The sequence below is a fragment of the Dipodomys merriami genome, unplaced genomic scaffold (assembly GCF_024711535.1).
Source record: "Dipodomys merriami isolate MVZ:Mamm:240054 unplaced genomic scaffold, mDipMer1.0.p SCAF_27, whole genome shotgun sequence".
Taxonomy (NCBI): Eukaryota; Metazoa; Chordata; class Mammalia; order Rodentia; family Heteromyidae; genus Dipodomys; species Dipodomys merriami.
The window spans coordinates 17511818-17535666 of NW_027204159.1; the positions used below are offsets into that span (position 1 = coordinate 17511818).

General features: G+C 49.6%; 1 protein-coding gene across 3 annotated transcripts in view; it reads left to right on the forward strand.

Annotated features, from left to right (window-relative positions):
• Ndst1 (N-deacetylase and N-sulfotransferase 1) overlaps nucleotides 1-23430 on the forward strand; it is a 71036-nt gene extending 47606 nt beyond the window's left edge. For all 3 annotated transcript variants that reach the window (XM_070036405.1, XM_070036404.1, XM_070036402.1), the window contains 12 exons: nucleotides 2364-2451; nucleotides 3844-3998; nucleotides 5402-5587; nucleotides 7162-7290; nucleotides 8264-8446; nucleotides 9576-9672; nucleotides 11660-11783; nucleotides 13780-13954; nucleotides 17132-17302; nucleotides 19632-19741; nucleotides 21201-21303; nucleotides 22176-23430. In XM_070036405.1, coding sequence (XP_069892506.1) covers nucleotides 2364-2451; nucleotides 3844-3998; nucleotides 5402-5587; nucleotides 7162-7290; nucleotides 8264-8446; nucleotides 9576-9672; nucleotides 11660-11783; nucleotides 13780-13954; nucleotides 17132-17302; nucleotides 19632-19741; nucleotides 21201-21303; nucleotides 22176-22295 — 1641 coding nt within the window. In that variant the 3' untranslated portion in view covers nucleotides 22296-23430. The remainder of the gene's footprint in view (nucleotides 1-2363; nucleotides 2452-3843; nucleotides 3999-5401; nucleotides 5588-7161; nucleotides 7291-8263; nucleotides 8447-9575; nucleotides 9673-11659; nucleotides 11784-13779; nucleotides 13955-17131; nucleotides 17303-19631; nucleotides 19742-21200; nucleotides 21304-22175) is intronic.
• The last annotated feature ends 419 nt before the right edge of the window (nucleotides 23431-23849 follow it).

Genomic DNA, 23849 nt, shown 5'->3' on the forward strand with positions numbered 1-23849 from the left:
TTGATGGACCTTCATGTCTTCCTTCTTTCCTTGTTTACATAAACCAATGAACTCTTTAAAAAAAATTAAGTAGCTATACAAAGATGTTCCAATTCCATTTGTCATGCTGTGATTACAAAGTACCTTGACCAATGTCACCCATCATTCTCCCCCTCACCCCTACCCTCGAGTGACATAGTTGAATATTTACATACTATACAACATTACATACTATACAACATACAATGTACAGAATATACAGCAAGTCAATTAACTCTCGAGAACTCAGATCAGTGCTGCCAGAAAGAGCAGTCTCTGTTCTGTTCTGTGCACGGCTACAGTTCAAGAAGCCCATTCATTGTGCTGGGAGTGTGTGTGGTTGTGTCTGTGGCCAGGAGGAACAGCAGTCTTTGCTATCTTTGAGGCACAGGTCACAGCAGCCAAAAAAGGGAACAAAAGAGCTCCCATGACAGCACCTGGCAAAGCCTTGCCTATAGGGAGCACCCCTCCTTCCCTCCCTCTCTCCCTCCCCACTTCCCTCCCACAATAGGCCCAATGTGATACCACTCAACAAGGGGCAAGAAGCCCCCAGAGGGGGAGATTACAGGGTGGTTAAACTCGGCACCAACAGGGGCCCATTTTTCTTTTCTTTTTTTTTCTGCTTACTTATTTTGAGACAGGCTCTTAACATGTAGTTCAGGCTGGCCTTTAACTCATGGCCCTCCTTCCCCAGGCTCCCAAAGCTTTTTCCCAACTCTTTTCCCTATTGCTAACGTGAGAGACATGACAGCATGTAGGAGACAGGTCTGCAGCAGCATACAAATTGAAGCGCCCTCTTCTGGGCACTTAGTAAAATGCAGATATCAAAGCACTTCTGCTGCAGGTCTACATGCTCACGAGCTCAGGAGTAGGAAGGGGCAGCATGTATTCTGCTTTGGTTCCAAACACAGTTGACAACTGTGTTCTTCCTTAGAGCTGTGAATGTCTCCTCACTAGGGTATACAGTGCTGGCTTGTGTCACAAAGTGTATAGAACCCATAGAAGCTGCACATTTAGGGCATGATGAGTGCCAGGCTCTGCTCAGCCTTCTCTGGTGTGTTATCTCATTTGGTTCTCAAAGCAGCTTGGTGAAGGGACTGATACGTTACAGAGGAGCACACTGAGGCTCAGAGAGGTGAAATAACTTGCCCAAGGCCATCCATATGTCTGGAGCAGACATATCTAGTAATCAGTGCTTGGCCTTGGTCAGATGCAGGTGGTGACAGTATCCCTCAGGGAGGGCCATGATTTGTAGTTGGTAACATGTTTGAAAGCAGCCTCCATCAGGATTCCTAGCAGCCTGACAACCATGCAGTCCTCCCCCTGGAGTTCAGCTGCACGCATTTCCCTTCACCAACTTGCTGCAAGTGTCATGCGTGCTGTGCATGGGACATTACAGCCCAGGCATGCAGTCCATCCTTGAAAAGCTCAGGGTCCTGATGCCAGCCTTGTATTGTACTAGGCACAGAAACCCTTTGCACAAAGGCATAGGGGCTCTGACCACAGATGGTGGCAGTGACCACATGTAAGGACTGGCAGTAGCCACCAGCTTTCCTCACTTACCATGTATCAGGTACTTTCAGAGGCTGTGTTTCACTTCATTCTCCCAAGAGTCACGTGAGGGAGGGAGATACTATTGTCTCCTCTCACAGCTGAAGAAATCAAGGTACAGAGAAGTCTTGAGTCTTCTTAAGATTCAGTAGAACCAGGCAGGAATCTGGTCTAATGTTGAAGACTGTAGTCTTGGCTGGCTTTGTGGGGTGCACCTGTGCCAACACACACAGCCCTCTGTATGGACAGGACTTATACATGGCTGAATGCTCCATGTTGCTAGTCTCTAAAATTTGGGTTGTTTTATTTTTTATTTTCGGTACAAGGGTGATATTGCATACATATACACAATGTCTAGTGATGGGATCAGGGTAATTTAAAGGCTCCTACTGCACCCTATGATTCCCATGCGTGTTGCCTGTACAACATTCTTCATAATCTTTCTTTTTTTTTTTTGGGTCCGGTCGTGGGGCCTGAACTCTGGGCCTGGGCGCTGTCCCTCAGCTCTTCAGCTCAAGGCTAGCACTCTACCACTTGAGCAACAGCACCACTTCTGGCTTTTTTCTTATGTGGTGCTGAGGAATCGAACCCAGGGCCTCAGGCATGCAAGGCAAGCATTCTACCACTGAGCCAACTTCCCAGCCCTCTTCATAATCTTTCAAACAAGGGTCTTACATTTCTATTTTCTTACCAGGTCTGTGATCTTTGTGGCTGGTCCTGCTGGAGCAGACCTCATGGAAGGTGTAGGGGTTTCTGACTTCCCCTCACCTCTTCCCTTCTCCTCTGTTTCCTAGGCCCTGTTTGATACACAGAATGAACTACGCACACATATCCCAAACTTCACCTTCAACCTGGGCTACTCAGGGAAATTCTTCCACACAGGTACGTAACTTGCTCCTGCTTACTAGTATCTTCTGGGGCCTTCTCTATGTCTACCTCTTGAAGCCTTGCCACAGGTCAGCAGATAGGCTTGTTGGCCACACTGGAGTAAATCTGACCCTTCTGGGCCCCCAAAGCCAATAGACCACAAGAGTAGGCCCAGGCCCAGGCAGAGGGCATTTAGGGCTCAATAAAACAGCTATAGTGGTTCCCATGTACCCTTCCTGGCTTTTCAGGCTGTCCTTGGTGGGGTCTCTCTCTCTCTCTCTCTCTCTCTCTCTCTCTCTCTCTCTCTCTCTCTCTCTCACTCACTCTCTCATCTTCCCACCACTTAAATACTTAAATTGCTTTGTATTTGTGTGTATAATGGAAACAGCTGAGTTCTGAGAACATTACAGAAGTATGTGGCATAGAAAATGAAGTACCTTGTAGTTGTAGCCACCTCAGCACTGGCAGGAATCATGTCTTGACTTTAGTTTGGAGGCAGAGGGGCTGGCTCACACCCATCTTTTTCTCTGGGGCTTTTTCAAGCTCCTCCTGTGTTGCCTTCTGGGACTGGGCAAGTGAAACAACCATGGATTGGCCATCCGCAGTGGCTGCTTCCCCCTCTGTGTTCTCTGCTTACCAAGAGAGAACAGCCTCTTGGTCAGCAAATAAGGTGCAGGGAAAGAATGTGTGACATAGCCCAAGCCAAATAGGAGCATGCTTGGTCATCTGCATTTCTTTTGTTGTTGTTGACTGTAGTGCTTGAACTCAGGGCCTGTGTGCTGTCCCTGAACCTTTTTTTCCCCCCCTCAAAGCTAGCACTATACCCACTGTACCCACTTTTGAGGCACAGCTCTAGTTTTCTGGTGGTTTGAGCCACAGCTCTACTTTTCAGTTTTCTGGAAGTTAAATGGAAATAAGAGTCTTGTGGACTTTCCTGCCCAGACTGGTTTTGAACCAAGACCCTCAGATATCAACCTCCTGAGTAGATAGGATTACGGGCATGAGACACCAGCACCCAGCTTCATCTACATTTTATATATTCTTATCCTTTAGCCTAGCGGAGGTGGTTGTAATATTACATCTGAGACAGAGGTTTAGCATCCTGTGCATAGATTGGTAGCTAAAAGGCAGAGGACCCCATTTGGACCATTGCATTGAGGTCAGACCAGACATGTGAACAGTAGAGAAAATGCTTGGGATTGGGATTGTTGATGCCAAACCCCAAAAGGCCCAAAGAAAAAAAGGTCAGCCATAGACACTTGTGAAGCAGGACTAGACTAGGCTAGACTAGCACCTGTGTTTTGTGTTCCTCCGCCCTGCTCCTCTGGGGTCTGTGTACTCCACTGGGGCTCATTTAAAGGCCTCATGGCTGAACTGTGGGAGCTGAGAGCTGTCCTTGTGCTGCAGGTACTGATGCGGAGGACGCTGGGGATGACCTGCTGCTGTCCTATGTGAAGGAGTTCTGGTGGTTCCCCCACATGTGGAGCCACATGCAGCCCCATCTTTTCCACAACCAGTCTGTGCTGGCTGAGCAGATGGCCCTGAACAAGAAGTTCGCTGTCGTGAGTAAGATTCCCCTACAGGGCAGAGCCGGAGGAGGGGGAAGGGCGCTGAAGGGCGGGGCTGGGCTGGACACCTGTACTTCCGGCCTCCTGATACTTTTACAGTTCAGCTGGACAGAGTTTTTTTTTTTTTTTTGGGTCCGGTCGTGGGGCCTGAACTCTGGCTGGGCGCTGTCCCTCAGCTCTTCAGCTCAAGGCTAGCGCTCTACCACTTGAGCCACAGCGCCACTTCTGGCTTTTTTCTTTTTGCTTATGTGGTGCTGAGGAATCGAACCCAGGGCCTCAGGCATGCAAGGCAAGCGCTCTACCATTGAGCCACCTTCCCAGCCCCTGGACAGAGTTTTATACCAGCTCCATTCCAGGACCTGGGGCAAGCGCTACCTTTGTAGCAGTCTGAAAGCCTCAAGAGAAGCTACTTGTTCAGGCCTATATTCCTAGCTAATCAAGAAGTTGAGATCTGAGGATCCATGTTTGAAGCCAGCCCGAGCAGGAAAGTCCATGAAATTCTCTTCTCCAGTTAACCACCAAAAAGTCCTAGTGGAGATGTGGCTCAATTAGAGCATTAGCCTTGAGCAAAAACACTAAGGGACAGCACCTAGAGTTCAAGCCCCAGTACTGGTGTGTGTGTGCGCATGCGTGCACACACACATGCACGCACGCACGCACGCACACACGCGCCTTAAGAGAAGAGAACAGTCAAAACTTTTTTTTTTTTTTGGTTGGTCGTGGGCCCTGAACTCTGGGCCTGGGCGCTGTCCTTCAGCTCTTCAGCTCAAGGCTAGCACTCTACCACTTGAGCCACAGCGCCACTTCCGGCTTTTTTGTTTTTGCTTATGTGGTGCTGAGGAATCAAACCCAGGCCTCATGCATGCAAGGCAAGCGCTCTATCACTGAGTCACCTTCCCAGCCCAATAGTCAAACTTTATAGACAAGAAACTGAGATTCAAGAAGGTCACAGTAGTACTTAAACCCCAGCCTGTGTCTCTCCTGGGATTAAGCTCCCATCAACTTGAATGGAAGATCTGGAAAGCTTGGTGAGAAAAGATGGATACTTGGTAGACCAGCATAGGCTTGCTTCCTGGACAATTAAGGGCAAGAGGAGCAGGAAGGCTCCCCTCTCCCCCCCTCCCATCCTGCTCTCTGGGGTATGTGAGTCTTCTGAACTGGAGGATGTGTGTCCTTCGTGGAGAATTGGGAGAGGGAGACCCAGTGCTACCCATCACTCAGTCCGACATCCTAGACACTTCCCTTTTCTTTCTGGGCCCTGGTCTCATCATATGGGCTCAGACCAACTGGCTGGCTAAATTTGCCTTGGATTTTTCTTTCACATACTACAAAGGGAGGAGAAGGCCTACAGGAGAAAGACCCCTGTCTTCATCCTGTTCTGCTCATCTTCTCCCTAGGAGCATGGCATTCCCACAGACATGGGGTACGCAGTGGCGCCCCACCATTCGGGTGTGTACCCTGTGCATGTGCAGCTGTATGAGGCCTGGAAGCAGGTGTGGAGCATCCGCGTGACCAGCACAGAGGAGTACCCCCACCTGAAGCCAGCCCGCTACCGCCGCGGCTTCATCCACAACGGCATTATGGCAAGTGGCCCCGGCAGCAGGAGGAGGGGGTGGTGGGTAGCAGGCACGTGCAGGTGCCATCCTGGGAAGCAGGGCTGTGCTGAGCTGGCATAGGTACTGCGGGCCAGGTTATGCTCCCACTTTGGCCCTCAGATCCATCCTGCAGAAGGTGCACTGTCAGTTCGCCCACTTCTATGAACTCCTTAGATTTTGTGACAGAGGATCTAGGAGTGAGCAGTCTTCAAAGGGGTTGTGATGAGGATGAGAGATGGACCTGTTAGACCCATTTGCTCACTTAAAAACTTCTCTTGAGCTTTTACAACGTGTAAATCCTTTTCTAGGGATTGGGGACATAGAAGTGTGCACAAAGCAGACAAGTTTCTGGCTTTGTAGACCCGGCTGGAATTCTAGTAGCAAGAGACAACGTGCTTATGGAGGTGTAATGTATATACTAATCAGATGATGATGGTGCCTAGGGAGAGGCAAGCGGAGAAGAGAGGTAGGGGAGGGGCTATGAGTAGGGGTTAGGGAAAGTCTTCCTGGGATAAGCCGTGCTACTACTTGTGGAGGAACATTGAAGACAGAGAAAGCAGCAAGTGCATAGGCCCTGAGGCAGGCTTGTGCTGGGTGTGTTAGAGGACCAGCTAGTAGATCAGTGTGTCTGGAGGGGAAGAAGTGAGAGGAGATGATGGATGTCAGAGCAGTGATAGGCCAGAAGGCATAGGGCTATGGAAGGGTGGCCATTGATGGGCTTCAGCTACTGCACAAACGTGGGAGGGTTTCAAATGGGGCATGGTCTGACTTACATTTTAAAAAAGATTTCTTCATCCTGCCTGTTTCATGCAGTTTAGAGTATAGGGTACAAAAGTGGAAGCAAGCAAATCAGTTAGGAGGCCACTGCCTTCCTCCTCCAGAGGAGAGGTGGGTCTCAGTGCAGGAGGGGGACGTGATTGTTAATTGGGCTTGTTAGAAGCTGGAGTCCCTGGGTCTGCCCAGGTGGAAGTAAGGTCTAGGAGGGAGACAGAAGTCAAGAGTGACTCTTAAAGTTTCTGGCCTGAGACATTAGAAGAATGTATTTTCATCAGTGCAAATGGGCATCTGTAGGAATAAAAAGTTCATGTATATGTCTATGTCCGTCCATCCATTCATCCATGCACTTTCTCAATACTAGGGACTTACATTAAATGTTGAGCACTAATTGGTGACAAGACAGGCCCATTTCGGCTCTCTTACAGCTTGGTTTCCAGAAGGGAGACAGCTAGTGCATGATATGCACATGACTAGGCGATATGCTGATATTGCTTGCAGATTATGACCGACAGAGACATGTTACAGAATCTTCACTGCAAATGGTCTAGGTTTCAGAAAGTTATTCTGCTGCTCTTGAGCCTGCTCTGTTTGTGCAGGGGACATCAGCAAAGTATGAAATGACAAGGGTCTGTGTTCACCGGGTATGGTGTCACAGGTGCAGTCACAAGGATCCCCAGGGGGAAAGGCTGTGTTTCTGAGGAGACGTGGCCCTTCCCCTGGGAAAGAGCCCTCCTAGCACCATCCATGCCTGGATATATCATAGCCCCTCTTCTGCCTTGTCCTAGGTCCTCCCTCGGCAGACCTGTGGCCTCTTTACACACACCATCTTCTACAATGAGTACCCTGGTGGCTCCAGTGAACTGGACAAGATCATCAATGGGGGCGAGCTCTTTCTTACTGTGCTCCTCAATCCTGTGAGTCCTGTGTAGCCTGCTGCTGGGGGGTGGGGGCTGCTCAGAGCCTCTCTGCAGATGCAGGGATTTCTTGGGATGGGGAATGGCAAGAAAGAGGCCAGAAGGAGAGCCTGGAAATTGAGAGAGCACCTTTCCACTTCCAACACTGCCCTTTCTCTGCTGCTTGAGCTGGTGGAAGACCTCAGAACTTTCTCTTTTGTATTTTATGCTCATAAACTTTCTTACAAAACTAGTAGCATTTCTCTGCATATTCTCTTTCTGGTCTTCGTTCATATGTGCACACGTGTTCCTGTATATGCACATTTGTGTGCACTAAGACACATGTATGTACACACACACACACACACACACACACACACACACACACACACACACACACACACACACACACACACACACACACACACACACACACACACACACACACACACACACACACACACACACACACACACACACACACACACACACACACACACACACACACACACACACACACACACACACACACACACACACCCTTCACTTGAGCTTCCTGGGTCTCTCCTGGCTTGTGAAATGGAAGTAAGTGACTACTTGAGGCTGACATTTGAGGATCATGGTTCCAAGCCAGCCCAGGCAGAAAAGTCCCCATGAGACTCTTTTCTCCAGTTAACCACTCAGAAACCAGAAGTGGTACTGTGGCTCAAAATGGACTCTGTTCTCTGCATGTCCCACATATATTACCCCCTCCAAATTCATGAAACAATAGCTCCTAAACAGGTCACCCTTTCACTTTAGGTTTGGGGGGACAGTCACACTTGGGTTTGTCCTGGCTTTGCGTGGCTCAAGGTCACACACTGAGGTTGCTGATGGCCCAGTGCGCCTTGCACTGGTCTTGGGCAGCCTGCAGCAGGGCTGGGATGATGGTGGTGAGAGTGATGGCAGCTCAGTGCTGACTGGCTGCTGCTTCACTCCTGTGTTCCTGGAGCAGATCAGCATCTTCATGACACACTTGTCCAACTATGGGAATGACCGCCTGGGCCTGTACACCTTCAAGCACCTGGTGCGCTTCCTGAACTCCTGGACCAACTTGCGGCTTCAGACTCTGCCCCCGGTGCAGCTGGCTCAGAAGTACTTCCAGATCTTTTCTGAGGAGAAGGACCCGCTCTGGCAGGTGGGTCAGGGTGGCCTTGTGCCTTGCTTCAGCATGGGTTGAGGCTTGGCCTTTCCATTCCACACCTTCTCGAGTAGCAGCTCAGGTGGCTGTTTGCTCACCGGTGGGCATACACTGGTTCCTGTGCACATATGTTCACATCTGCATGTAGGTACACACCTCCCTTCTTGGTGCATCATGAACTCATACACAGCTTTGGAAAAGACAGCCTTTAAGAACTGCTGGTGAGGGGCTGGAAAGGTAGCTCAGTGGTACAGTGCTTGCCTTGCATGCATGAGGCCATTGGTTCAATTCCTCAGTACCACATAAGCAGAAAAGGCCGGAAGTGGCCCTGTGGCTCAAATGGAAGAATGCTAGCCTTGAGCTGAAGAGCTGAGGGACAGCTCCCAGGCCTAGAATTCAGGCCCCACGACCAACCCCCCCCCCCCCACTCCCTCCCTCCCAAAAAAGGTAATCTCATATAGCTGAAGTGTAGAGGGTGACTGTTCCGCCTAGGGAGACTCTCCTCAAGCCTCTCATGCCCCTTCAGCTTGGAGCCATTGGGAAAAGACTGAGGGAATGGTTTGGAGCTGTCCTTGGGAAAGTCTGCACCTCCTGGCTGTTAAAAGTTGGAAGCAGGAGCTGGACTTGTGGCACATTTGCAGTTCAGACCAGAGGTCCATAAACCACAACTCCTGACTGCATCTATTCTTGGCCAGTTTCTCTAAAGAAGGTTTTCTTGGCACCAGCCCTACTCCTGCTCAATCTCGTGAATACTGTTGGCGCGCCACTCTCATGTCACAGTGGCAGAGTGGAGGTGAGATAGCATCCAAAACCTCCAGTGTTTACTAAACATTTCCCAAAAGGCTTACTGAACTCTGGAGGAAAAGCTCACTGACCCCTGGTTCAGGCTTTACTAGACCAGCTGGGCATTTAGCCAGGCTCTGTGGGGGACATGACACCAACCAGAAATTGTCCTTGCCTGTCATAGCTCAGTGTCTAGAGGTAAGGATGTGATGAGGGTGTGTGTAGGCATTTTGCCCATGGTTGGGGCCATACATCCCTGTGTCAGGCCACAGATGCAGTGTGTGGGGGTCTGTCTCATCGTGGGTTTCCAGGCCTCCCTTACTTCCTGTCCATGGTGTTTTAGGACCCCTGTGAAGACAAACGCCACAAAGACATCTGGTCCAAGGAGAAGACATGTGACCGCTTCCCTAAGCTCCTCATCATCGGCCCCCAGAAAACAGGTAGGTTTCTCTATACCCTTGCTGTCTTTTTTTTTTTTTGTTTTGGTCTGATCGTTGTGCCTGAACTCTGGGCCTGGGCGCTGTCCCTCAGCTCTTCAGCTCAAGGCTAGCGCTCTACCACTTGAGCCACAGCGCCACTTCCAGCTTTTTTCTTTTTGCTTATGTGGTGCTGAGGAATCGAACCCAGGGCCTCAGGCATGCAAGGCAAGTGCTCTACCACTGAGCCACCTTCCCAGCCCTACCCTTGCTGTCTTAAACCACCAACCTCTGGGGACTACCTGCCTTTCTTTTCCCAAAAGTGGGAGTAACTTAGAGCAAACATGAATTGCCCATCACCATGGAGATTGGAAGGGAGTGGAGGGTGAACCATTGCCTTAGTAGTTAGTGCTCCTTCGGTCCTCCTGGGAGTCTCAGAGCCTAGGCAGAAAGGAGGCCTGATCAGCTTCTCTGCAAGTGTGCACAGTGTCAGGCAAAGAGGAATGATCAGTTAGTCGTGTCTGCCAGAGGTGCAGGGCAGGAAGCATTGATGTGATTGAGGAGCATTTACCATGCACATGTTTCTGTAAGGCCTAAATGGATGCTTCCATTTTATAGACAAGAAACTCCAACTGGTATAGTGGTACGTGTCGGCAATCCCAGCACTCAGGAGGTGCAGGCAGGGGATGGAGAGTTTGAGACCAGCCTGTGCTACATAGTCTCACAGTACCAAAAAGGAAAAAAAAAAACAAAAAAAAAAAAAAGGAAGAAAGGGGCTGGGAAGGTGGCTCAGTGGTAGAGCGCTTGCCTTGCTTGCATGAGACCCTTGGTTCGATTCCTCAGCACCACATAAGTAGAATAAAGCCAGAAGTGGCACCGTGGGTCAAGTGGTGGAGTGCTAGCCTTGAGCTGAAGAGCTGAGGGACAGCACCCAGGCCCAGAGTTCAGGCCCCATGACTGCCAAAAAGAAAGGAAGGAAGGAAGGAAGGAAGGAAGGAAGGAAGGAAGCCAGCCAATGTTCAGGAAGTTAAGTAACTTGCTGTAGTATACTTGGTTAGAAAATGATCAACCAGAGCTGGGAAACTGGTTCAGTGGTTTCAGTGGTACAGTGCTTGCCTCATATGCACGAGGCCCTGGGTTCAAGTCCTCAGCACCACATAAACAGGAAAGGCCAGAAGTGGTCCTGTGACTCAAGTGGTAGAGCTCTAGCCTTGAGCTGAAGAGCTGAGGGACAGCACTCAGGCCCAGAGTTTAAGATCCACAACTGACAAAAAGAAAAGAAAATGATCAACCAGATTGGTTCCAGGACTTGACCCTGAAGCTTATGGAAGGTCTCCTTAGGAGGAAGAAGGGGAGAGAGAATAAGTAAGGAGAGGGAGGGCACCTCTAAGAACTCCATCAGAACTGGAAGTCTTGGCTTCTTAAGAGTTTCACATAGGCCAAGCACTGTGGTACATACCTGTAATCCCAGCACTCAGGAGATTAGGCAGGAGAATTGTGAATTTGAGGTCATCCAGGGTAACATAGCAAGACTCTGACACAAATGAATGAATGAATGAATGCACACATGTCTCACATTAACAGCTTGAGGGTCAGAGCTCCCTTTCCCTGGGTTATGCCCAAGTGCTAGACTGAACAAATGTCCAGGGCTAGAGAGGAGCTGCAGGAAACATCTAGCTGTAAGGTTCAGAGGAGACATTAGTCCATCTCACATGGCTGCCAGAGTTCAGTGGTAAGAGGATTCCAAGGCCAAGTCCTTGTTTTATGATGAAAGGTGCTGTAATAGATTAGTGATGTCGTCAAGGGGTATAGGAGTTGGGGTGTCCACATGCATGCCCTACTTGCCATCTTGGATTTAGTACAATTTGTTTCTTATATGGATGTGGAAACCTAAGGCCTAGGGAAAGCAAGCTGCTTTTCTAACACCTCCATTGAGTATTGTGGAGGTAGGCCCAGAACCCAGATTCCATTGTGGGCTCAGCCATGGTCTCGGCTTCCTCCCTTTCTACAGGTACCACAGCCCTCTATCTGTTCCTGGGCATGCACCCAGACCTAAGCAGCAACTACCCCAGCTCAGAGACTTTTGAAGAGATCCAGTTTTTTAATGGTCACAACTACCACAAAGGCATTGACTGGTAAGGGGCCTTTCTCTTCATAGCAGGACTGGAGGCCATCGTGGAGCCATCTGGAGAGGCCTGCAGGGCCTAACAGGGAACAGCTGGCACGTGCTCACACGCAGCGGAAGTGTTTATAAACAGGGAGTCCTGGTGGGAGAGCTTTGTCACAGATGGGATGATTGATAGGAAAGCACTTTGAGCTGCTGCATGACCTCGGGCAGAGATTGCTAAACTTGGAATCCAGCCCTTTCCTTGCTTGCATGGAAGCATATGAGTACTAGAGGAGGGGAGGGATTCACTCCACACTCCAAGATCTTCCGGTGAAAGTCCAAGTATTCTGACCAAGTATTCTAACTTTTCTCTCTGCAATTGGCCAGATGTGGGGAGAAGGTATTCTTGGGAGGCCTCCAAAGGTATTGGACGGCTTCTCGTGAAGTGAGTAGAGTCACAACTTCCCCGCCAGAATTTTCCCTAGATGTCACCTTAAGTGTGTGGGGGCCAGTGTGGGATGTTTTATTTTTCAATTTTTAAGGCTTGTATGAATATATAATCTTTATTTGTTGTTCCTAGGTTATTGGACATTCTGGGTGGAGACTATGGGATTTTGTCTTTTTCTGTTGATATTTCTGTCTTTCATCTGCCTATCATCTCTCTGTCTATCTGTCATCTGGTATGTCTGCCCATGTGTCTGTCTATCCATGTACCTATGTACCTGTATATCATATTTCTGTATGTCTAACATGTCTCCTCTTTTATCTAAAACCCCTTATAGCCAGATGTAATCATCAAAAGACAGCATATTTGAATTTAGAAAGGTAATATGGTGTGAGGCCTCTGCTTAGTGACATCTTCCACAGGGCAATGAATATTTATACAGTAAGATCAAGAAGTTGGGTTTTGTTGCCAAATGGCTTTGGTATAAGCTTAGGAAACAAAGCTTCTTCTTTCTTTGCTTTCCCAAGTTAGATTTTACAAAGAGAATTCAGAAATATGAGATAGGAAGATTCTTTGGTTTTGTGGGTGGGCCTTAGGTGGTCACTGGAATCAAACAAGCCCTGGGTGATTTTGTCAGAGGGGTCCTTGGGATTCCTTTGATAAGAAAAGAGTAGAGTTTCTTCACACTTAATTAGGATGTCTTGTTTCCCATGAATTGACAATTGGCACATCTATCTTACATGGTAGGAACCCTGGGAGAGTTGGGGCTGTTGGTTAAATTTTTGCAGGTGGTCATCACCCAGGGTGGGAGGTGGGACAGTTCTCTAGAAGGCTATGCGCATGGGCAGGCCAGGGGTGTGGGTATGGTGACAGGTGTTCATGTACAGCAGGCCAGAGGTGCAGGACAGTGGGTACGGTGACAGGAGGTGATCCTTCTGGTCTTCAGGTCCACACATACAGACTGGAAAGAGAGCTCACTCTTTTTTTTTTTTTTTTGAGCTTGAACTCTGGGTCTGGGTGCTGTCCCTCAGTTCTTCAGCTCAAGGTGAGCACTCTACCACTTGAGCCACAGCCCCACCTCCATTTTTTTTTTGTGGTTTACTGGAGATAAGAGCCTTACAGACTTTCTTGCCTGGGCTGGCTTTGAACTGCGATCCTCAGATCCCAACCTCCTGAGTAGCTAGGATTACAGGCCTGAGCCACCGGTGCCCAGCAGAGAGCTCACTCTTTAGAGGCCTCGCTCCCTTCTCCTCTAGTCCTCCCCAGGTTGCAGGGAGAGCCACACGGAGCCACAGCTAGCTCCCAGGGGCAGAGTCAGTTAGCTGTGGCAGCATCTAGGGTTTAGGATAGAATGGCACAGCTCCCACACCTGCCCCACCACTCACACCACACCCAGAGTCTTCAACCCTCCTGACTCCATAGCGTCTACTGAAAGGATCAGATTTGAACAGGAGCCTATCTAGTGGCCATTCCTTGCCAGGGGAGAGTCCTGGTTGTCTGGGGCAGTGTGGCCTGCTTGCTTTCTGAGGAATGTCTGCCCTCAGCAACCCTCACCATGTCCCTGTCTGGCTTTCTGCAGGTACATGGAATTCTTCCCTATCCCCTCCAACACCACCTCCGACTTCTACTTTGAGAAAAGCGCCAATTACTTTGATTCTGAAGTCGCGCCACGGCGGGCAGCAGCCCTACTACCCAAGGCCAAGATCCTCACCATCCTCATCAATCCAGCGGACCGGGCCTACTCATGGTACCAGGTAAGCAGGCTGGAGTGCAGAGTCAGAGTGGGGTTCCCACTGACCCTTACTCAGCAAATATTGACTAAGCACCTGCTTTGTGCAGCCCTGAGTGAGGCATCAGGCGTGTGGTGATGGGTAAGTACAAGTCCTGCCTCTGAGGTGTTCCCAGCCTGGCGAGGATGACAGGCAGAAATCGATGACTTCACAGTCCCGGCTTCTTGATGGCTTCTGTGTTCAGGGGGTAGACCTTGATATAGCTTAGACTTGGTGAATGCTGATCTGGGCTCAGCTGACTGTGGGTTTCCCAGTGGACATGGTTGGGTGGGAACCTGGGAAAGGGCAGGACACAGGACCTGCCATTCTATAGTGTTGCAAACAGCCAGACTGCAGGACTGGCTGGATGAAGCCTAGGCCCTGCCTGGCTATGTAAGAGCCAGACTCTCATTTCTGTGACCTGACTCCATTTCTTTTTGAGTACAGTTCATTGGGCCTCCCGGTGTGAAGGCTGAGGGTGCACTCCTCTTCTGTCTGCTAGGCTCCCAAGAGTGCTGTACTGTACTAACAAAGTTTTGGTTTTGGAAGTGGCCCCAGTGCCCACAGCCACATTCCTTATCAACTAGGGCTATTCTTGGTATTGGAGGATGCTTGGGCCTTACCCTGTGGTTGCCTGGGGGGTGTCATTGTCTTGGTCAGGGAGGCTTGGCCACTTTAAAAAAAAAAAAAAAAAAAAATATATATATATATATATATATATATATATATATATATACACACATAATTTATTGCTTTAAAAATATGTAATTTTATTGTTGTTATTAAGGTGTTATACAGAGGGGTTGCCATTTCATAAGTCCAGTAATAAGTACATTTATTGTTTTGGACAATGTCACCTCTTCCTTCACTTTCCCCCAGTTTCCCACTCTCATCCCTGCCCATAAGTTGCATAGTTGATTATGTTCACTCTTCCTCCCTCCATTTATGCACCCACCTTTGCCCCACTAAAGAGAAAAAACCCCAAAGCCAAAATGAACACCACCACCACCACCACCACCAATAACAAAAATCCATTTCCTGGAATTTGTTTCATTAAATAATATTTTAATGTTCAGAGGAGTTACATATTCCTGTTACTCCCCTAAGATTATCCTCCTTTAGTCTGACTGTGTGAATGCCTACAGTCCTGTACAGGTTATCATGTCCAGGTACATTTTATACCTAGCTTCCGTATAGGAGTGAGAGCACATGACATTTGTCTGTCTGAGCTTGGCTTACCTCACTTAGCTTGATTTGTTCTAGGTACATCCGTTTCCCTGCAAATGACATAATCTTATTCTTTCTGATGGATGAGTAAAATTCTATAAGTACCATGTTTTTGATCTATTCAACCATTGAAGGGCATCTGAGGTGTCTCCATAATAGCTATGTGAATAGTCCATCAGTGACAAGGATGTGCGAGTGTCTTTACCGTATCCTGACTTGGAGTGTTCTGGGTAGATGCCCATGAGTGGTATGGCTGGGTTACGGGGAAAATCTGTTTAGTTCTTTTGAGGCACTTGGAAAGTGCCTTGCGGATTGGTTGTACTAGGTTACATTCCACCAGTAGTACAGGAGGTCTCCTTTCCCCCTTACCCCTGCCAGCATTTGTTGGTGTTCAAGTTCATAATGTTGGCCAATCCAGGCCAACATGTGGGGTGAGATGGAATCTCAGAGTTGTTTTGAGTTGCATTTCCTTTATGGCCAGGAATATTGAGCATTTCATCATGTATTTATTTGCCAGTTTTATTTCTTCTGGGAAATTTCTCTTTAGCTCCTTTGCCCATTTATTGATTGATTTCTTAGTTTGGAGAGGGGTTACTTTGTTGAGCTCCTTGTGTATTTTGGACATTGGCCTGGCCACTTTTGAGCCTCCTCACCTGAATGCTTGCTGGGCTTCACTGTGTGCCCTGCAGTGCCAGCAGGTACAGGGAAGATCATCTTTGCTCCTAGTCCCTCAGACTTCTCGCCCTCCAGCTGCTCCCGCAGCCTGGGGAGGGGATAGTTCCTCTTGTCCCCTGGAACTTTGCCTCATACCTTGATATGCACCTTTCCTGTGCCTGTAGTCAGGGGAAACTGAGGACACAGTAGGCAGGCTGGACACTTCTCTTCCCTGCCTGTGCCTAGCACTGAACAGAGAACTGCTCTCTGCTCTTATGGGGAGATGGCGACATAGAGGAAGCTGTTGCAGGTCCAGCTGGCCTCCTGCTCTATACTCAGGGCGATGTTCCACTTCTGACACCTCACAGGAGCATCATGGCAGTTTTCTAGAAGGCAGGAAAGGCGGGGGGGGGGGGAAGAGGAGTGGGGGGGAGATGAGTGTGTATATCTACTTCACATATGATGTGAAGTTTCATGTGGTGGCATTTTGAACCTGGTCTTCTAAATCTAAACTCTTACTCTTTTTCTAGTCTACAATCAAAGGGTGAAGGGAAGGAGATAAGGAGACTCATTCATACCAGGAGGGTCCAGGAGAAGCTGGAAGAAAAAGAAGGGTGATGTTCTGTCTCAGAGAGGCCAGGAAGAGCCAGGGGCCATTGTGTACATTGCCTGGGCTGTTTTGACATTGGAGGAAGGCAGGTCTCTGTGCTCTGGACTGGAAATTCTACTGGTGTCAGTGGCCTTCAGCATTATTTGTCAGTAATTCAGACTCAATCCTTCCGATTTCCATAAAGGAGAATTGAGCTGCTTGGTGTGCATAGCACCTATGTCTCTTCTAACAGGACATGTTCTGTTTCAACAAGGAGTGTATGAACTTTGGGACAAGACTTAGAGCAGGTATTTTTCTCTGCTTGGCATTTCAGAACATGGCTTTTGTTTTCCTGTGTTTAGCAGTAGCTGCCTTCTGTATATGACTGATTCCCTTTATCCTTTCATGATGGTGGCATTGACTTTTCTTTTGAAATAAATGGATGTGAAAAAAGAAAGGTGAGTCATTGTCAAGAAAACAATGCTGACATTGTGGTGCCACAGGATTCATAGAGACTGTGTGAATGGCCAACATTTATTTTAAAAAGATGGGAAACTGAGACCCTAGGTTTAGTGACTTCCCTGAAGACAAACAGTAGTGAGAGGCAGAGCTGGGGCAGGCTCAGGATCTTCACACCTCTGCACATGGATGGCTGTCTCCATGTGACATGCCACCTTCTCCCTCATCTGCAGCACCAGCGGGCTCATGATGACCCAGTGGCTCTGAAGTACACCTTCCACGAGGTGATCACAGCTGGCCCCGACACGCCCTCCAAGCTGCGAGCCCTCCAGAACCGCTGCCTGGTCCCAGGCTGGTATGCCACCCACATCGAGCGCTGGCTCAGCGCCTTTCACGCCAACCAGGTAGCCATTGCCCCTACCCCTTGGAGAGCTGATCTCAGTCTCTGGGGACTCAGAAAGCCCTGGGGTTGGATGGCTAGGAGGAAGAGAAGGGGCATGGTGAAAGGGTCAAGTCACATGAAGCCTTTTCTTTCTTTCTTATTTTGTGCTGGTCCTGAGGCTTGAACTCAAGGCTTGAACTAGTGCCACAGCTCCACTTCTGGCTTTTTTTTTGGTGGTTAACTGGAGATAAGATCTCACAGACTTTCCTGCGTGGGATGGCTTTGAACCCCTATCCTTAGATACTAGTTAGGATTATAGGTATGAGCCACCAGTGCCTGACAAGAAGACTCCATCCACCCTTTTGTGGTATTGGGGATTGAACTCAGGGCCACTAGGCAGGTGCTCTACCACTTGAGCCACTCCATCAGCCCCCTTTGTATTTATTTCTTTATTATTAATTAATTTATTTTGTTGATCATGGGGCTTGAACTCTGGGTTTGGGAGCTGTCCCTGCACTCTTCAGCTCAAGGCAAGCGCTCTACGGCTTGAGCCACAGCACCACTTCCAGTTTTCGAGTGGTTTGTTGGAGATAAGAGTCTCACGGACTTTCCTTCCTGGGCTGGCTTTGAACCGTGATCCTCAGATCTCAGCCTCCTGAGTAGCTAGGATTACAGGCATGAGCCACTGGTACCCGGCAGCATTTATTTTATTTTATTTTATTTTATTTTATTTTATTTTATTTTATTTTTTAGGTCCGGTCGTGGGGCCTGAACTCTGGGCCTGGGCGCTATCCCTCAGCTCTTCAGCTCAAGGCTAGCGCTCTACCACTTGAGCCACAGCGCCACTTCCGACTTTTTTCTTTTTGCTTATGTGGTGCTGGGGAATCGAACCCAGGGCCTCAGGCCTGCAAGGCAAGCGCTCTACCACTGAGCCACCTTCCCAGCCCAAGCATTTATTTTTTGAGATAGGTTTTTGCTTTATACTGAGACTGGCCTGGCCCTTTGTCTTTTTATTTGTACTTCCCCACATAGCTGAGATGACAGACGTGTGCCTCCATGCTCAGCCATTGATTGAGATGAAATCTCTTTCTCTCTCTCTCTCTCTCTCCCTCTCTTTCTCTCTGTGGGGCTTGAACTCTGGGCCTGGGTGCTGTCTCTGAGCTCTTCAGCTCCAGACTAGCTCTACCTCTTGAGCCACAGGACCACTTCTGGTTTTCCTGGTGGTTTATCGTAGATAAAAGTCTCATGGCCTTTCCCGCTCAGGCTGGCTTTGAACCACAATCCTCAGATCTCAGTCTCCTGAGTAGCTAGGATTACAGGCATGAACCACCGGTGCCCAAATTTTTTTTTGGTCAGTCATGGGGCTTGAACTCTGGGCTTGGGTGCTGTCCCTGCACTCTTCAGCTCAAGGCTAGCGCTCTACCACTTGAGCTACAGTGCCACTTCCAGTTTTCTAGTGGTTTATTGGAGATAAGAGTCTCACGGACTTTCCTGCCCGGGCTGGCTTGGAACTGCAATCCTCAGATCTCAGCCTCCTGAGTAGCTAGGATTATAGATATGAGCCATCGGCGCCCGGCTATTTTTTTTTTTTTTTTTGCCAGTCCTGGGGCTTGAACTCAGGGCCTGGGCTCTGTCCCTGAGCCTCTCTGTGCTTGAGGCTAGCACTTTACCACTTGAGCCATAGCATTAACTTGCCAGGGCTGACCTCAAACCATGGTTTCCCAGTCTCCATCTCTAAGTAGCTGGATTACTGGCTTGGGTCACCATGCCTGACTCATATGAGGTCTTTTAAAAAGCCTTTAGAGATTGGGGGAGGAGCATGGTATGTGGACTAGAAGCTTGGTGACAGGCTAGAAGGGAGAGGCTGTAGGGTTTTTTGTTTTTGTTTTTGTTTTGCCGGTCCTGGGGCTTTGAACTCAGGGCCTGGGCACTGTCCCCAAGCTTCTTTTGCTCAAGGCTAGCACTCTACCACTTGAGCCACAGTGCCACTTTGGGCTTTTTCTGTTTATGTGATACTGAGGAATTCAACCCAGGGCTTCATACATGCTAGGCAAACATTCTACCACTAAGCCACATTCCCAGCCCTGAGGCTGTAGGTTTTTGAGGGGTGGGTTACGTTTGGTGATTGATAGCTTAAATTCTGGGAGAGGACAGCGTGGCTCAGGGTTGCTGGCAGTGAGCAGAGATCGCACACAGAGGACAGCATTAGGCATGGAGGCCTGCCATTCCAGGGTGGAGGAGGAAGTAAACTCAAGCTCTCAGGGTCCCAATTTGCAGCCGGACCTGTACCTGCCCAATTAGCAGCTGACCCCAATTGCTCAGGTGGCCTTTCTCTCTTTCCTTCTTTTCAGATTCTGGTCTTGGATGGCAAACTGCTACGAACAGAACCTGCCAAAGTGATGGACTCAGTGCAGAAGTTCCTTGGGGTGACCAACACCATTGACTACCACAAAACCTTGGCGTGAGTAGTGCATGGCCTAGCCTTGCCCAGGCACCCAGGCTAAACGAAACAAATAGCAGCAGAGGCACCCCAAGCCTCCCAAATCCCAAAACTTGAATGATGACACAGGTTAATTAGAGTTGGCAGACATGATAGAGCACACACTGCCCTGGTAGTTATTCAGAAGAAAAGCTAAGGTGGTAGTACCTTAAGAGAAGCAGATGATGAACCTGTTCTGTTCTGGTCAGCCTATCCTGGAGTATCTTCAGTTAGTTCGGATTGGGTCAAACATTTTTAGTGTTTTGTCAGTTGGTTAGGCCAGCAATGGGCAGTTCCAACTTCCATAAAGGTTTTTCTAGCATTGGGCTTAGACTTAAAAGTGTAATTTCTTTAGACTTAGACTTAAAATAATTTCCCACTCACCTGAAGTGCAGGTGTTGAGAATGTCTCTGCACAGCCGGTAGGTGCTGCCTGTGTGAGAGGCTCACGGTAGGAGAGGCTGCCAGAGGATGGGGGCCTAAGAAAAGGGTGGGAGAAGTCACCCTCCCTGGCTGCTTTCTTGGCAAAGTCCTGCAGTAAGAATATTCCCTTGCCAGGCACTGGTGGCTCACGCCTGTAATCCTAGCTACTCAGGAGGCTGAGATCTGAGGACCATGATTCAAAGCCAGCCTGGGCAGGAAAGTCCATGAGACACTTATTGTCAATTACCACTCAGAAAAAGCCAGAAGTAGCACTGGCTCCAGAGGTAGAGTGCTAACTTTGAGCAAAAGATACTCAGGGACAATACTGAGGTCCTGAGTTCAAGCCCCAGGACCAGCAGAGGGAAAAAAAAAAAGAATATTCCCTCTGCTCCTGATTGTACTAGAGATGGAAGGTGGAAGAGGAAAATTGATCCCATAGAGATGGACTGTGGTGTCACTGATGCATGGCTGAGGAACTCAGACTCATCACTGCCCTGTGACCTGCTTCAGTCCTTGAGACTTTGAGCCTCAGCCATCTATAGCTTGGATGTAGGAGAGAATCTCCAGCCTTTTAGGAATAGAATAGAAAGAGCATGTGGATAGAGCCCATGTCTCAAAGTTTGTATACGGCAAGTGCTCTGTCAATGTCACTGTCATCTTTTGGAAGCTGGGACTGGTAAAGGGGTCTTCTTGAGTAAGCATGGTGCTGCTCACTACCGAGTTGGAAGATGCTCAGAAGGCACCTCTGAGGATTGTGGGAAGGGGAAGCATCCTCTTGTGGATCTTGGGAGGAGGTAGGGCAGGAGCCTTGGAGCATGAAAGGCGCCTTTTGCAGGAAGAAGGGCAGGTGTGGAGTGGAGCCCAGGCAACACATGGGCCAAGAGATAACACATGTCAGTCCACAGTCTTCGTGGCCCATGAGTGTGAGGGACACAGACATTCTCTTCTGGGTGCAGACCACAGGTAGGGAGGAGGAGGCAAGGCCTCTGGCTCCCACCCACAGGCTTCCACTTCCACAGGTTTGACCCAAAGAAAGGATTTTGGTGCCAGCTGCTCGAAGGAGGAAAAACCAAGTGTCTGGGCAAAAGCAAAGGCCGGAAATATCCAGAGATGGACTTGGATGTAAGTGGTGGACATAGGCCAATGGCAGCCGGATGAGTGGGAAAGTCCTGCGTTGGAGGACCCTCTGCCCCTCCCTCCTCACCCAGGCATGGTGGTGGCATTTCCCAAGAGGAGGTTCTGGCGACTCAAGACGATCATCCTAGCTCATCAGTAGGCTGAGATCTGTGTGATCTCTGTTTGAAGTGAACGTGGGTTACAGGCTTGGCTCAAGTGCTAGAGTACCAGCCAAGCAAGCTCAATAGCTCATCAGTAGGCTGAGATCTGTGTGATCTCTGTTTGAAGTGAACGTGGGTTACAGGCTTGGCTTAAGTGCTAGAGCACCAGCCAAGCAAGCTCAATATCTAGTACTAACGGGAAGAAAAGAGGAGGAAATATGGGTGAGGTATGAGGGGTGAGGGGCTCATTGCCTTCAAAGACTGGAGGGTTGGAGGATGAAGCAGATGGTGTGCTCTGTCTGAAGACACTCCTTCAGGGGAGGTGACACACACCAGGGGCCAGGGCTCAAGGCAGGGAGGGCTTTGTGCAGGACGGGGGTGCACGTGTATGCAGTGGACATTCGGAAAGGGTGTCTTAGGGACTGAGGTGGTAGAGAAGGCCTCCGTGGCAGGAGCACATGGAGTTTGGGTTCACAGAGATAGGCTGCTCTCATAGGAGAGTGCAAGGACACACAGGAAGGTCATAAAGGTCAGCATGTTTTCCTCTTCCTCTCTGCCTCTGGTTTTAATGAATGCTCTTTCCTCCTTGACACTATGAGCTCCATTTCAGTCCTCCTCCTAAATGGTAGTTTCTTCTGGAGGCTTCTGTTTTGGGCAAGTTAGAGGCCCCGTGTGCGTCTGAATGCTGCCCTCCCCTGAACCATCTTTCTGTTGCAGTCCCGAGCCTTCCTGAAGGACTATTACCGGGACCACAACATCGAGCTTTCCAAGCTGCTCTACAAGATGGGCCAGACGCTGCCCACCTGGCTGCGGGAGGACCTCCAGAACACCAGGTAGCCCTGGCCACGGCAGGCAGACTGGACACCTGTGAGCTCGTGGCAGCAGGGGCGTCCTGCTGCCTGAGCCAGACTGACCTGCAGAGAGGGGAGCCAGGCCAGCCGAGCACAATGAGCAATACTCCGTGGAGGCCCGGCCAGGGCCAGGAGCAGCCCAGCGGGTCTGCGAGGGCCTCCCAGCACCGCCTGCCAGATATGTGGCCTGCAGGACCTCCCTGGCACCAGAGGTCCATTCCGTTCACAGCCTCGCTGCAGAGGCCACTTCTGGTTGGTGGAAGGCCACTTTTCTGGTGAGAAGGAGTCCCGAGAGACTCCTTCCTGTCCCTCACTGTGTTCTACCACCCTGTCCTCTCCTCCATCCTGCGGCTCCCTGCTCCCTCAGGTATCCCCTCAGTATTAGCTGCCAGAGCCCTGTCCTCCGGACAACAGGGAGAGGAGCCTAGCAGGGCCTTTTGCCAAACCAGGGGGAGAGACTCGATGCTTCCCTGAGTGTTCCAAGCGAGGACCTTCTGAGGGATCAGAGGTAGCCCCTGGATGTAAGTGTCCCCCCTGAGAAGGTGCAGAACCTCCACATTTGGGTTAACACTGACACATCTCACCTTCCTTTTTGGAGAAAGAATCTCTGGTTGCTTCAGTATCCCACCCAGTGCCCAGGGTGTTCTGCAGGTCCCAGGCCCTGCCATGGGGCCTAGAGACGCAGGCCTCATGGCTGTTCCCTTTCTTCACCCTGGATGTGACGTGTGGTGTTTCCTGTGGTGAAAGGCTGAGGTGGGCCTGCGGTCTGCCCGTGTCCATGCTCCTGTGTACGTATACCATCCCCACACCTACCGCCTTGGCCGGCAGACTGGTGTCCACAGTTTTGCCCCCAGTGACCTGTGTCTGAGGGTCCCCAGAGACCTCCCTGTTAACCTCCCAAATACTAAGAAGCTAAAGTATTTTAATATTTTGGTTTTTTTTTTTTTCTTGGTGCCAGAGTTTATACCCTGGGTGCTGGGGTCACACTGTGTTAAATATATATATGTATGTGTATATATGTATGTGTATATATATGTATGTATACATGCATGTATATACACACATATGTATGTAATGTGTATATATATATATTATATTTTTTTGGTTGGGTTTGTTTTTAATTCAGTCGTTACACAATGATGCAACCCAGCTTGATGGTGGCACATCCTAGTGCTGGAGGACAAGATGGAAGGGAGGAGGGAGGGCGCATCTTTGCATGTCTGGGCCTCAAGGAGTCAGAATGAAGATGCCCAGGTCTCTGCTCCCTCCTCCATGTGCCACTGCTGTCCTGGGGCTGTCCCAGGGGATCAGAGGGGTGATGCCAAAGGGAAGATCAACTCTCTCCAGGAGTTCTGGCTTCAGGTATCCCAAGCCCCTGGGGGGAGGGTGGTCAAAGGGAATAGTGGGGCTGGGGCAGGAACGTTGGGGCCCAGAGCTGGCCTGCCCCTGCCCTCCCCTCACATGGTGCTAGGTTGGGAGCTACCCTGGGAGTGGGCGCCAGGGCCACCAGTCTCTGGGCTCCTCGCAGACACAGTTATCC